At 44.7% G+C, this 13,010-nt stretch overlaps 1 protein-coding gene across 3 annotated transcripts in view; it reads right to left on the bottom strand.

Annotated features, from left to right (window-relative positions):
• usp14 (ubiquitin specific peptidase 14 (tRNA-guanine transglycosylase)) overlaps positions 1-13,010 on the bottom strand; it is an 82,180-nt gene that overhangs the window by 21,575 nt on the left and 47,595 nt on the right. For all 3 annotated transcript variants that reach the window (XM_072467881.1, XM_072467882.1, XM_072467879.1), the window contains 4 exons: positions 12,125-12,239; positions 11,785-11,850; positions 8,384-8,476; positions 1,011-1,139 (listed from right to left, as the gene is read on the bottom strand). In XM_072467881.1, coding sequence (XP_072323982.1) covers positions 1,011-1,139; positions 8,384-8,476; positions 11,785-11,850; positions 12,125-12,239 — 403 coding nt within the window. The remainder of the gene's footprint in view (positions 1-1,010; positions 1,140-8,383; positions 8,477-11,784; positions 11,851-12,124; positions 12,240-13,010) is intronic.

A 13,010-nucleotide genomic window follows, 5' to 3' on the forward strand; every position in this document is an offset into this window, starting at 1 on the left:
AGCACAGTCAAGTAATTTAAAGGCCAACACAGACTGTGGAAATTCCAGGTTGTGTTTCTGTAGCCTTTTATATAGTCTTCCATGGAGATAGCCTCCATTTTCTGGAACTTATCAAAATCCGACCATGCTTCATACGCACTTAACAAGTCATCTTTCTTATAAATCTTATCCATATAATGTAATAAAGTCGCCAGACCTTCTTCTGAGTCTAACTCTTCCAATTCCAGCTCAGAAAGCACTTTGTTTCAGATTTTACTGCCATATGGTAGAGAAAGAGCCAATGTTTTGTTTTCTCTTTCCCAAAGCAGTTACCTTAGTCCACATAACTACTGCACTTCTCCATTGGTTATATGATTCCCTTTCAGAAAATAAGGGAGGATAGTCATATCCAGCCATCGTTATCCTTGGTTCAGCCATATAATCCCTTTTTTTTTCTTCTTTTTTCGCTCACTCCTTGGTTTGATCTGGAAAAGTTGTATCTTTCAACCCTTCACATTTACACAGCAACCATCCTCTGCTACCAATTGTTAGATGTTTTAGTTGCTGTGATATGAAGAGTCTAAAGTTCTGTTCCTTTTCACAAACACCCATTTATTTCATTCCAACAGCCTTTGCACAAAACTCTCACTGTACATCAGCTGACAGAGGCCACCTGAAGCCCCTTTACATATCAGCGTCAATTAATGGATACTTAACATAAATGAGACAACTAATTGCAATGTCTTTTAACCCATTACTTAACAACGGGTGGACCACGAGTGATTGATGGATGCCAGCCCATTCCTGAGCACATAAATGCTTTACTTATTGCACAACTGAACATTATCACTAATTCCATGCAAAGTATTGTACAGCATTATTTCATTCAGGCTCATTGTGTATTTGATGCACTATCAAACAGTTTGACAGGTCAACTTCATCTCTGATTCATTAATCAATTATGTAATCAGCCAAGCAGCATTGCAGAAGGCTCTTTTGCTAAATGGCAAGAATGCTCCTTCCCAGATTACCTTCATTGTTTGCATATCGACTTTCCGGTCTTCTTGTTCCTTGAATTTTGACCTGTGTGGAATCATTTTCTCTTGTAGCTCTGGTATGCATAGTTCATATACATCCAGCATTAAAGGAAACTTGACATCCTGAGGACAATAATAAAACAAATTTGTTCCAAGACTGCTGCAGAAATTGTACCATGAAGTGGTTACTTTTATGGGCCTCTGCTACAAAAATACAATTTGCAATGCTGGAAGTTAGAAGATACTTTACTGAACAGCAAATTACAAAGATGATAATAAATGTCCGATTTAAACTAAACATGTATACAAATAGTTTAAACCTAAACTGTTACTTTTCCAAATCCAAGATTTAAAACTGCAAACAGGCACCCAAATTTATTACATTCTAGGGAGAATTTAAAGAGATATACACAAAATAAAAAGCAACATTTTAGTTACAGACAGACTATTTCTCATGGCACACAATAAGCACTTTAAAGAAAAGATTTGGCAGATCAACAAATGGCACAGGTCAGGGAAGGCCTCACATTTATAGGGCATTGGAGAGAGCTTGGGCAAAGAAATGCTGATGAGAAGGGACAGCTTTCAACATCCTTAGAAAGGATAAATAAAGCAATGAGACAGATTTAAACCAATATGACAGGGGAATGGGAAATATACAGCACTGGCAGTACAGAGGGAATAGGATCAATGAAGCTGTCGAAGTACACCCAAGTACCAATGAAAGAGTAACAAAATATTATTTTTAAAAATCAGCTTTGTAGTCATGGGAGATGAAAACAAGGATAAAGTTGGTGCTAGGATTTTTTTTTCTTGTGGGCCTTCTTTCAGTTTATTCTTTGCAGTAATTTGATACAACTGACTGACTTGCTATACCCCTTCAGAGGGGATTTAAGAGTTAAACACATTGGTGTGCAAGTCACAGGCTAAACCAGGTAAGGACAGCAGGCTTTCTTTCCTAGTGAGCCAGTTAGCAACATACCAAAATCATCATGGTCATTTTTACCATTTTATAATTTCTATTTTGTTTTATAAAGAAAAAAATTCCCAAATAACCATTGTGGGGTCTGAATTTACAATCTCTGGATTATTAGCGCAAGTCTCTGGACTAGTTCATTAGCAACACAACAGTGCTGGTATGCATAGGTACTAAAAGAAAATAACAATGCTGAATTTTATGTTGAAATAACTGTGTGCATCGGAGACATTATAGATTCGTTAAGATGCTACAAAGGATACGAAACTATGGGCTGAACCATATTCCGCCCCACTTGCCGCAAGATTGCCACTTAAGGGTCACGGACCATGTAAAGGTCCATTGGCCTCAGGTGGGAATTTTCGGTCGCAGGGCGGGCGGGGCTGGAGTATCCCACCCAATAGTTACGAGACGATGGAGTTATTTCTACAGGAACACAGAAGTTTGAGGAGATTGAAGTTTTTACAATTATGTAGAGTTTTGATCCATAGAATCATAGACTTTACAGTGCAGGAGGCAATTCGGCCCATCAAGTCTGCACCTGCCCTTGGAAAGAGCACCCCACCTAAGCACCACCTCCACCCTATCCCCGTAACCCAGTCTAACCTTTGTGGACACTAAAGGCAATTTAGCATGTGTGGGAGGAAACCAGAGCACCGGAGGATACCCACGCAGACATGGGGAGAACGTTCAGACTACGCACAGACAGTGACCCAAGCCGGGAATCAAACCTGGGACCCCAGAGCTGTGAAGCAACAGTGCTCACCACTGTGCTATCGTACCGCCCTGATACAATGGGAACGGCTATTTCCTTTGCTTATGGAGCCAGTGATGAGAGAATCAGCAAGTTAAAATTGCAACTGCGAGTTTTATGAGAGAGATTAGTAGAAATTAGCTTTCATAAAGAGTTGTTGAAGCATCTAAAAGGGCGTCTTGCCATGAGGGATAGGTGAGGCAGAGGTTACCATACCTGTTAAGGGAAAAGTGGGAAAATGTCTGATGTGGAGGAAAAAGGTCTACGGGCATAAAGCACAGAAATGAGATTATGCTTGGAAAAAGCAAAATACTGTTGATTTGGAAGTCAGAAATAAAAACATAAAAAGCTGGAAAAACCTAGCAGATCTGGCAGAAGAGTTACCATTCTGCCCACAGCGAGGCACCCTCAAGGCCGACAACACCACTGGGCTCAGAGAGTATGCGGTTGGAAGGAACGGCAGGGGCGCTGTTAACAATGCCCTCAAGCTTGTTCCCCTACAAGAAGCCGCTTCCATCCGTCCCCATGCTGACCCCTCGCCCACTCCACTACCCATTTCCTAACCATGGCGATGTTCACCATCCAATCGTAGTTCATCATATTCGACAACACCAACCTCCCCGCTCCAAAAAGCCCTTTTGACCCGCGGCATCTTCCCCGCCATACAAACCCAGAGATCAGGCTGCTAACCTTTTTAAAGAAAGTCTTCGGGACAAAGACGGGAGGTTCTGAAATACGAACAGGAACCTTGGCAGCACCGTCATCTTTACTGTCTGCAACCGTCCTGCCAATGCCAGTGGCAGCACATCCCACCCCTTGAAGTCCAACTTCATCTGCTCCACCAACCGAGTCAAATTTAACTTGTGCAGCTGCGCCCAACCCAATGTCACCTGAATGCCCAAGTATCCAAACTTGCCCCCACTACCTTAAACGGCTGCTCTCCTAACCTCCTCTCCTGCCCTCTGGTCTCAATCGGGAACACCTTGCTCTTTCCCATGTTCAACTTGCACCCAGAGAACCAGCCAAAGTCCTGCAAAATCCCCATAATGCCCCCAATGGGATCCAAAATATATAACAGGTTGTCCGTGTACAGCGAAACCCTGTGATCAACCCCCCGCCCCCCTCATAATACTTTTCTAATCCCACGAAGCTCTAAGCGCTATTGCCAATAGCTCTATAGCCAAGGCAAAAAGCAATGGGGAGGCCGATGATGCAGCCCAAAATATCCCGAATTCACCCAATTAGTCCGCACACTTGCGACCATCTCCTCCTCTGTCATACCAAAATAATATTCTCGCTTCTGGAAAGTCACCAAGAGGCAGATCAGGTACAGCACTCCAAACTTCACCCCTTTCCTGAAGAAAGCAGCCATGACCCGATTAAACCTGGCCCTCCGCTTCGCCAGATCGGTGCCCAGACCTTGATACACCCACACCTTGTTCCCTTCCCAGGAGCACTTCCTCGCCTGCCTCACCCACCGAAGAATCTTCTCTTTATCTAAAAAGTGGTGCAACAGCCCTTGGCGGCTCGCCTGCTTGCGCCCTTTGCATCAGTGCTCTGTGCGCTCAATTGACCTCCAGGGGGCGGTCAAAGGCCCCTTCCCCCATCAACAGCTCTAAAATTTTGGCCACATAGGTGCCTCTGCACCTTCGATGCCTTCGAGCATCCCCACAATCCTCAAACTTTGCCTTCTGAAGTGATTCTTCAGATCCTCCATCTTCTGGGTCTCCTGCATCACCCCCACCTTGGCCACCAACAAGGCCAGCTGCTCCTCATGCTCCCAAACCGCCTCCTCCACTTTCTGGATCGCATGGCCCTGGGACTCCAGCCTCTGCTCCACTCTCTCAATACCTGCTTTAACTGGATCCACTACCTTGGCCAGGTCCTCCACAGAGCCTCCTTCCTCTGCTGACTGACTTGGCGTTTAGAAATTCCACCAGCTGTTCCATTGACCACTGGACGGGCAGAACAGACCATTGGCCCTCCACCATCTTAAACTTTGGCCCACCACAAAGACTCTCCTGCTCCAACAGCTCTATTCTTCTTGACCAACTCAAGTTTGTGGATCCATCCACCAGCTACATCAGAGGAGTTACATCTTCTCCTGGCACTCCTACACCTTTTCCATCCAAAACCCTCACGACGGAGAAAGGACCGAAAAATACCACCTAGAGCGGGAGCTACCAAATGTGTGACCACTTACTCCATGGCCGCCACCGGAAGTCCAAGAAGCACAAAGTTAACATGCAAGCAATTAGGAGGACAAATGCTAAGTTGTATTTTAAACTCCTTGTAATAAAGGCCAAGAATAAGGAAGTTTTTCAATAACATGAGGCCACACTTGGAGCACTATGAACATTTGGGCTCACAATTAAGGATATAGGAACATAGGAATTAGGAGCAGAAGTAGGGAATTCAGCCCTTCGAGCCTGCTCCACCATTCAATCAGATCATGGCTGATCTCTTAGTGGTCTCAAACCCACCTCCCACCTGTTGCCTATTATCTTTTTAACCCGTTTTACCTCATTGCAATGCAGATTCACTAAAATGATCCTGGGAGTGGGATGGTTGCCCTCCGAGGCGAGGTTGAATAAAATGAAACACAAGATTCCGTGGGGGTTTGACAGGGTGGACTCAGAGGTTTCTCGCCCAGGCTGCAGAATCCGAGTGGCAGTTTCAGATAAGAGGTCGGCTATTTGGCCGGTTTAAGCCGGCCAGTGAACAGGAGGGTGGGACTGCGGCCATAGGAGCTCGGTAGAATAGGTCTCGGTGAGTCTAGCTGGGGTGAAATGTTGGGGGAAGGAACCGAGGTTGGCGGCAGGAGTTTACAAGAGGAAGTGGAGGGGAAGAGTCTGGGAGGGGAGAGGAGGGGTGGGGGGTCTACAACACATGGGTGTCATTCACGGTACTCTTTCGGGGATTGGATGGCGTTGAATATTTGGGGGGGGGTTTTGGACTACATATGTCAATGGTGACCATAGGCGATTCCTGATTCCTTTTCTCCTTCTTGGGAGGTTTTGTTTTATTTGGTGCTTATATTGTCAGGTGGACCATTGTTTGGGGGATGGTGGGAGGATGGGATCGTTGTTGTTGGTAGGGGGACTGGCATTGTATTCGTTACCGTTTACGGTTTGTTGGTGGGGTGTAAATTCTGAAGAAAATGTGAAAATGGAGAATAAAAATATTTTACAAAAAAAAAAAAAGAGGTCGGCTATTTATGGCTGAGATGAGGAGAAATCTCTTCACTCAGAAGGGTGTGTGAATACGCATGTTCAATGGTGGGGTGAATAGATATTGGACACTAAGGGAATCAAAGGATTTGAGGATCAGGGGAGAAAGTCGAGTCAAGGGCAAATCGCATGATCTTAGAGCATGGGAAAGAGGCATGCACAATGGTATGTTACTGGACGAGTAATCCAGAGATGTTAGTTCAAATCCCACCATGGCAACTGTGAATATAAATTCAATTAAGCAAATAAATCTGGAATAAAAGCAAGAATTATCAATGGTGTATATCATAAAGATCATAAAGAAGGCGAGGGGGGACGATATACGAGTATGGAGAGAAGGCCAGCAGAATGCTTGCGCAGTCGCTCAGAAAGAGGAAGGCAGCCAGGGAGATTGGGAAAGTGAAGGACAGAGACGGGAAATTGGTCGGAGATTCAGCAGGGGTTCAAGGAGTTTTATATGAGTTGGAACCCCAAGCTGGGCTGGAAGGGATGAGGCAATTCTTAGGGGGGCTGAGGTTCCCGAAGGTGGAGGAAGGGCTGGTAGAAGGCTGGGGGCCCCGATGGGGATTGAAGAAATAGCAGAAGGGCTGAAGGCCATGCAGTCGGGTAAAGCCCCAGGACCGGACGGGTACCCAGTGGAGTTTTATAATAAGTTCTCTGGGATGCTGGGGTCGCTGCTGATGAGGACATTAATGAGGCAAGGGAGCGAGGGGTGCTTCCCCCGACAAGGTCACAGGCCACAATCTCACTGATCTTGAAGCGGGAGAAGGACCCGGAGTTATGCGGGTCCTACAGACCGATCTGCTTATTAAACGTTGACGCCAAACTGTTGGCCACAATCTTGTCCTCAAGGATCGAAGACTGCATTCCGGATGTGATTGGGGAGGACCAGATGGGATTTGTTAAGGGCAGGCAGTTGCCGGCCAACGTTAGAAGGTTGAATGTGATCATGGTGCCCCCAGAGGGTAGGGACGTAGAGGTAGTGATCGCAATGGATGCAGAGAAGGCCTTTGATCGGGTGGAATGGACCTATTTGTGGAAGGTGCTAGGGTGGTTTGAGTTTGGACGAGGCTTCATTGACTGGGGTAGGCTGCTGTATCAGGCGCCTGTGGCGAGTGTACGGATGAACAGGTTGACGTTGGGCTATTTTAGGCTGAATGGGGGAACGAGGCAAGGATGTCCCCTCTCCCCACTGCTGTTTGCGCTGGCCAAAGAGCCGCTGGCAATTGTGCCGAGAGCCTCAAGGTGCTGGTTCGGGGAGGGGTGGAACACAGAGTCTCGCTACACGCAGATGACCTGCTCCTATATGTTTCTGATCCACTAGAGGGGATGGGAGAAATTATGAGGATTCTGAGGGAAAGTGGCCCGGATGAGCAGGTTCTTTGGGATAGAAGACAGGTGTGCAAGATGTGCGGAAGGACCAGCGAACCATGTTCATATGTTCTGGGCATGCCCGAAGCTTAGTGGATTCTAGCAGGGGTTTGCGGATGTCATGTCCAAACAACGGAGCCCAAGTGTTCGCGCGTTTCACGACGACGCGAACCGGGCCCGGGTACGACCTATTCTGTCCCCCAAAGGGGGCCAGCACGGCGCTGGAATGGTTCACGCCGCTCCAGCCTCCTTTCCCAGCACCAAATGAGCGCCGCGCCAACCCGCGTCACATTCATTTTGTTTGCAGAGAAGTGTTCCTGTGTATGAATATCCTGTGTATGCATGTATGCCATTTCTAATCAGTGTAAATAAACCACATTACAAGCTCGGTTATGATTCTATTCAATTGTTCGTTAATGTAGCTATTAGCACATTAGGATTGTTCAACACGTGCTGCCCAATTGTGTAATCATACAGTATAGTGTTGTGATGGTTTGAAATTTAGCATTTTTAAAAATTTAAAGTATCCAATTCATTTTTTTTCCCCAATTAAGGGGCAATTTAGCATGGCCAATCCACCTAGCCTGCACATCTTTGGGTTGTGGGGGCGAGACCTACGCAGACATGGGAGAATGTGCAAACTCCACAAGGACAGCGACTCGGGGCCGGGATCGAACCCAGTCCTCGGCGCCGTGCAAACTTTAGCATTTTTATATTTGTCCTGATATGTGCAAGGTAAAAAGCTTTGGCAACATGTCTCCCTTTTCGGCAATATTGAAGTTTGTACTACTAAGAGAGAGCCATATGAATACTTTTCATGAGGTCTTAATGCAATATTAGATTTATTGCAAGAGAGGTTGAAAGATTTCAATTTAATAAACCTCCTGAGCTTTGCTGTCTGCAGAACAACCAAAACAAATGAACGAAAGCAAAATTAAGATCACTTAATCTACGAAATGGGTATCAAAGGAACCCAATGTACATATTTCAAACAACTTATGTGCTGTGTGCAACACTATAGAGCACAGCTACATACCTTGAGAACTTTGGCATTTACAGACTCTTTCTCCTTGTAGAAAAACCTCACCATCTGAACCGTAAGGTACGCAGGCAAACGACGAATTTTAGACTAAATTAAATGAAATAAAAATGTAAATGGTTAAATGAGCACATATAGGACTACACAACATTACAATTCATCCTAGGAGTGTGTTGCCCACTGGAGTGGCATAATGATTTGATCAGCTTGTACAATTTCTGTATACTTCCACAAACTTCTAACATTAAAAATAATGTGCATGAAAGAACACTTCTGCAGAAATCAAGACAAATCAAGAACATCTGCACAGTTCTGCAAACCAAGCTCAAGACACATCAACAGCATGGAACCCAGCTAATGCATTTGTGAATAGTTAACAGGAAGATGGGAGGCAGGAAAAAAAATAAAACCTGCTATCAGTGAGATCGATATTCCAATGTGTGTTTGTGTGTGTGGGGGTGTGGGGTGGTGGGGGTGGGAAGAGAAAAAGACCCTCTTACACAATCACCAAATATACATTATTGTTGGAAGTGCACATGTACATAGAACATAGAAAATACAGCACAGAACAGGCCCTTCGGCCCACGATGTTGTGCCGAACCTTTGTCCTAGATTAATCATAGATTATCATTGAATTTACAGTGCAGAAGGAGGCCATTCGGCCCTTTGAGTCTGCACCGGCTCTTGGAAAGAGCACCCTATCATTGGCCAATTCACCTAACCCGCACATCTTTGGACTGTGGGAGGAAACCGGAGCACCCGAAGGAAACCCACGCAGACATGGGGAGGACGTGCAGACTCCGCACAGACAGAGACCCAAGCCGGAATCGAACCTGGGACCCTGGAGCTGTGAAAGCAATTGTGCTATCCACAATGCTACCGTGCTGCCCTTGAGAACAAATAAATCTACACTATATCATTTTACCGTAATCCATGTACCTATCCAATAGCTGCTTGAAGGTCCCTAATGTTTCCGACTCAACTACTTCCACAGGCAGTGCATTCCATGCCCCCACTACTCTCTGGGTAAAGAACCTACCTCTGATATCCCTCCGATATCTTTCACCTTAAATTTATGTCCCCTTGTAATGGTTTGTTCCACCTGGGGAAAAAGTCTCTGACTGTCGACTCTATCTATTCCCCTGATCATCTTATAAACCTCTATCAAGTCGCCCCTCATCCTTCTCCGTTCTAATGAGAAAAGGCCTAGCACCCTCAACCTTTCCTCGTAAGACCTACTCTCCATTCCAGGCAACATCCTGGTAAATCTTCTTTGCACCTTTTCCAAAGCTTCCACATCCTTCCTAAAATGAGGCGACCAAAACTGTACACAATACTCCAAATGTGGCCTTACCAAAGTTTTGTACAGCTGCATCATCACCTCACGGCTCTTAAATTCAATCCCTCTGTTAATGAACGCGAGCACACCATAGGCCTTCTTCACAGCTCTATCCACTTGAGTGGCAACTTTCAAAGATGTATGAACATAGACCCCAAGGTCTCTCTGCTCCTCCACATTGCCAAGAACTCTACCGTTAACCCTGTATTCCGCATTCATATTTGTCCTTCCAAAATGGACAACCTCACACTTTTCAGGGTTAAACTCCATCTGCCACTTCTCAGCCCAGCTCTGCATCCTATCTATGTCTCTTTGCAGCCGACAACAGCCCTCCTTATCCACAACTCCACCAATCTTCGTATCGTCTGCAAATTTACTGACCCACCCTTCAACTCCCTCATCCAAGTCATTAATGAAAATCACAAACAGCAGAGGACCCAGAACTGACCCCTGCGGTACGCCACTGGTAACTGGGATCCAGGCTGAATATTTGCCATCCACCACCACTCTCTGACTTCTATCGGTTAGCCAGTTCGTTATCCAACTGGCCAAATTTCCCACTATCCCAAGCCTCCTTACTTTCTGCATAAGCCTACCATGGGGAACTTTATCAAATGCCTTACTAAAATCCATGTACACTACATCCACTGCTTTACCTTCATCCACATGCTTGGTCACCTCCTCAAATAATTCAATAAGATTTGTAAGGCAAGACCTACCCTCACAAATCCGTGCTGACTATCCCTAATCAAGCGGTGTCTTTCCAGATGCTCAGAAATCCTATCCTTCAGTCCCCTTTCCATTACTTTGCCTACCACCGAAGTAAGACTAACTGGCCTGTAATTCCCAGGGTTATCCCTCGTCCCTTTTTTGAACAGGGGCACGACATTCGCCACTCTCCAATCCCCTGGTACCACCCCTGTTGACAGTGAAGACAAAAAGATCATTGCCAACGGCTCTGCAATTTCATCTCTTGCTTCCCATAGAATCCTTGGATATATCCCGTCAGGCCCGGGGGATTTGTCTATCCTCAAGTTTTTCAAAATGCCCAACACATCTTCCTTCCTAACAAGTATTTCCTCGAGCTTACCAATCTATTTCACACTGTCCTCTCCAACAATATCGCCCCTCTCATTTGTAAATACAGAAGAAAAGTACTCGTTCAAGACCTCTCCTATCTCTTCGGACTCAATACACAATCTCCCACTACTGTCCTTGATCGGACCTACCCTCGCTCTAGTCATTCTCATATTTCTCACATATGTGTAAAAGGCCTTGGGGTTTTCCTTGATCCTACCCGCCAAAGATTGTTCATGCCCTCTCTTAGTTCTCCTAATCCCTTTCTTCAGTTCCCTCCTGGCTATCTTGTATCCCTCCAATGCCCTGTCTGAACCTTGTTTCCTCAGCCTTACATAAGTCACCTTTTTCCTCTTAACAAGACATTCAACCTCTCTTGTCAACCATGGTTCCCTCACTCGACCATCTCTTCCCTGCCTGACAGGGACATACATATCAAGGACATGCCATAAGTGAGGATAGAACGGAGTGGTGATACCTGGGGACAACAGCCCCATCAACAGTCAGATATGGCTCACAGATGGAAAATGGTCCACAAACACTGATTACACTTCAAAAGTAATTAACTGGGTATAAAGCACTTTGGCATGTTCTGCTGGCCTAAAAAGCACAATATAACTGAACATTCTTTATTTCCTTTCATTGGCTAATCTATGGGAGGACTGATGGTGCCCATGGAACTCTACTGCTAGCTAGAGTGCAGTATTTTTAAAAAAGAGGGAAGAAAATTGACACAAAAGGAAGGAAAATAAAGCATACAGCTTCCCCAATCATTTGATATAGCAGTGATAACATTTAACAGGATGTATTGGCCCGACCAAACACTTTTTTCACAAGAATGGTCGAAAAACAGGAATATATTACATTTGCAAGAGGTTGTGCAACATTCATCTTTATGCTCATATTTTATCTACTAGCAACTTAAAAATGTACTTTAGCAACGTCTTCTAAATATAGCTAATAATGCTAAAATGATACTTACAGATTTTATATACAAAGCATTTCTTTGCAAGGTAGGAGAATGTTTGGTGATCTCTTCATGAAGACGCTGAGAAATTAAAAATTGAAGTTACTTGCTGACCAGTGCAGCTGATGCAGTTTCGGTAATTCTTGAGCAAATTTTAAACCCTTAATGTACTCTACTGTTGAACATTTTGGATATAATAAAATGAAGCACATTTCGAATTACAAGAGAACAATAAATTACAATTGGAAGGGCGAAGGTGATTTTTAATCCAAATAAATTGTTGCACTTTCATGTGTTTCAATCTTCTTTGTAAGCCGTTAAAACATTAATTAATTTGACACGGTTTGGTACTCACCAACTTCAGCCCTGTAAAAAGATATTTGACTTCTTGATTAATGAAACAACTAAGCTGAAGTTGCGTTTCCTTGCCCTTTGTTTCTTCCTCGTCATCTGTTTCAGTGCACTTCATGCTTTAAGAAAATTAAGGATGAACCAATATAAAGCCAGTACTGATAAAGTAATATATGGATGACTCAAAAGTATCCTAACTAAAAAAAAAATTGTATCAAAACAGAAAATGCTGGAAATACTCAGCAGGCCAGGCAGTGTTCGTGGAGAGAGGAACAGTTAACAGTTCAGTTCGATGATTTTTCTTCAGAATTGGGAAAAGTAAGGCATATAATAGGTTCGAAGCAAGAAAGTGTGTGGTGGTGGTTGGGGGGGGGGGGGGGGGGGGAGGGAGAGATAACAAAGGGCGAGAGGCAAGAGAGATTAATTGACAAAAGGGTTGGTGGTTCAAGGCTAAAGGGAGTGTGGCAATGGGTCAAGGAATAAAAAATGTTTACAGACCGTGAGAATGGCAGAATGATGAACAGCTGCCACTCAAAAGCAAAAAAAAAGCAAGAGTGTTAAACCAAAACTAACAAAGTAAAAGGAAACAAAATGGGGGCAAAGATTACAGTTTGAAATCAATGAACTCAATGCTGAGTTTGGAAGGCTGTAAAAGTGTCTAATCAAAAGATGAGGAGCTGCTGTGTTGAACTTTGTTGGAACATTGCAGGGGGTTGAGGGCACAGAGGCCAGAGTGGGAGCAAGGTGGAGAATCAAAATGACGGAGGACTGGGAGCATGGGGGTCACATTTGTGGTCTGAATGGAAGTGTTCCACAAATCAGTCACCCAAACTGCACCTGGGTTCCCAATGTAGAGTAGACTGTATTGTGAGCAGCGAATACAGTACACC

Source organism: Scyliorhinus torazame, chromosome 11 (genome assembly GCF_047496885.1).
Source record: "Scyliorhinus torazame isolate Kashiwa2021f chromosome 11, sScyTor2.1, whole genome shotgun sequence".
Taxonomy (NCBI): Eukaryota; Metazoa; Chordata; class Chondrichthyes; order Carcharhiniformes; family Scyliorhinidae; genus Scyliorhinus; species Scyliorhinus torazame.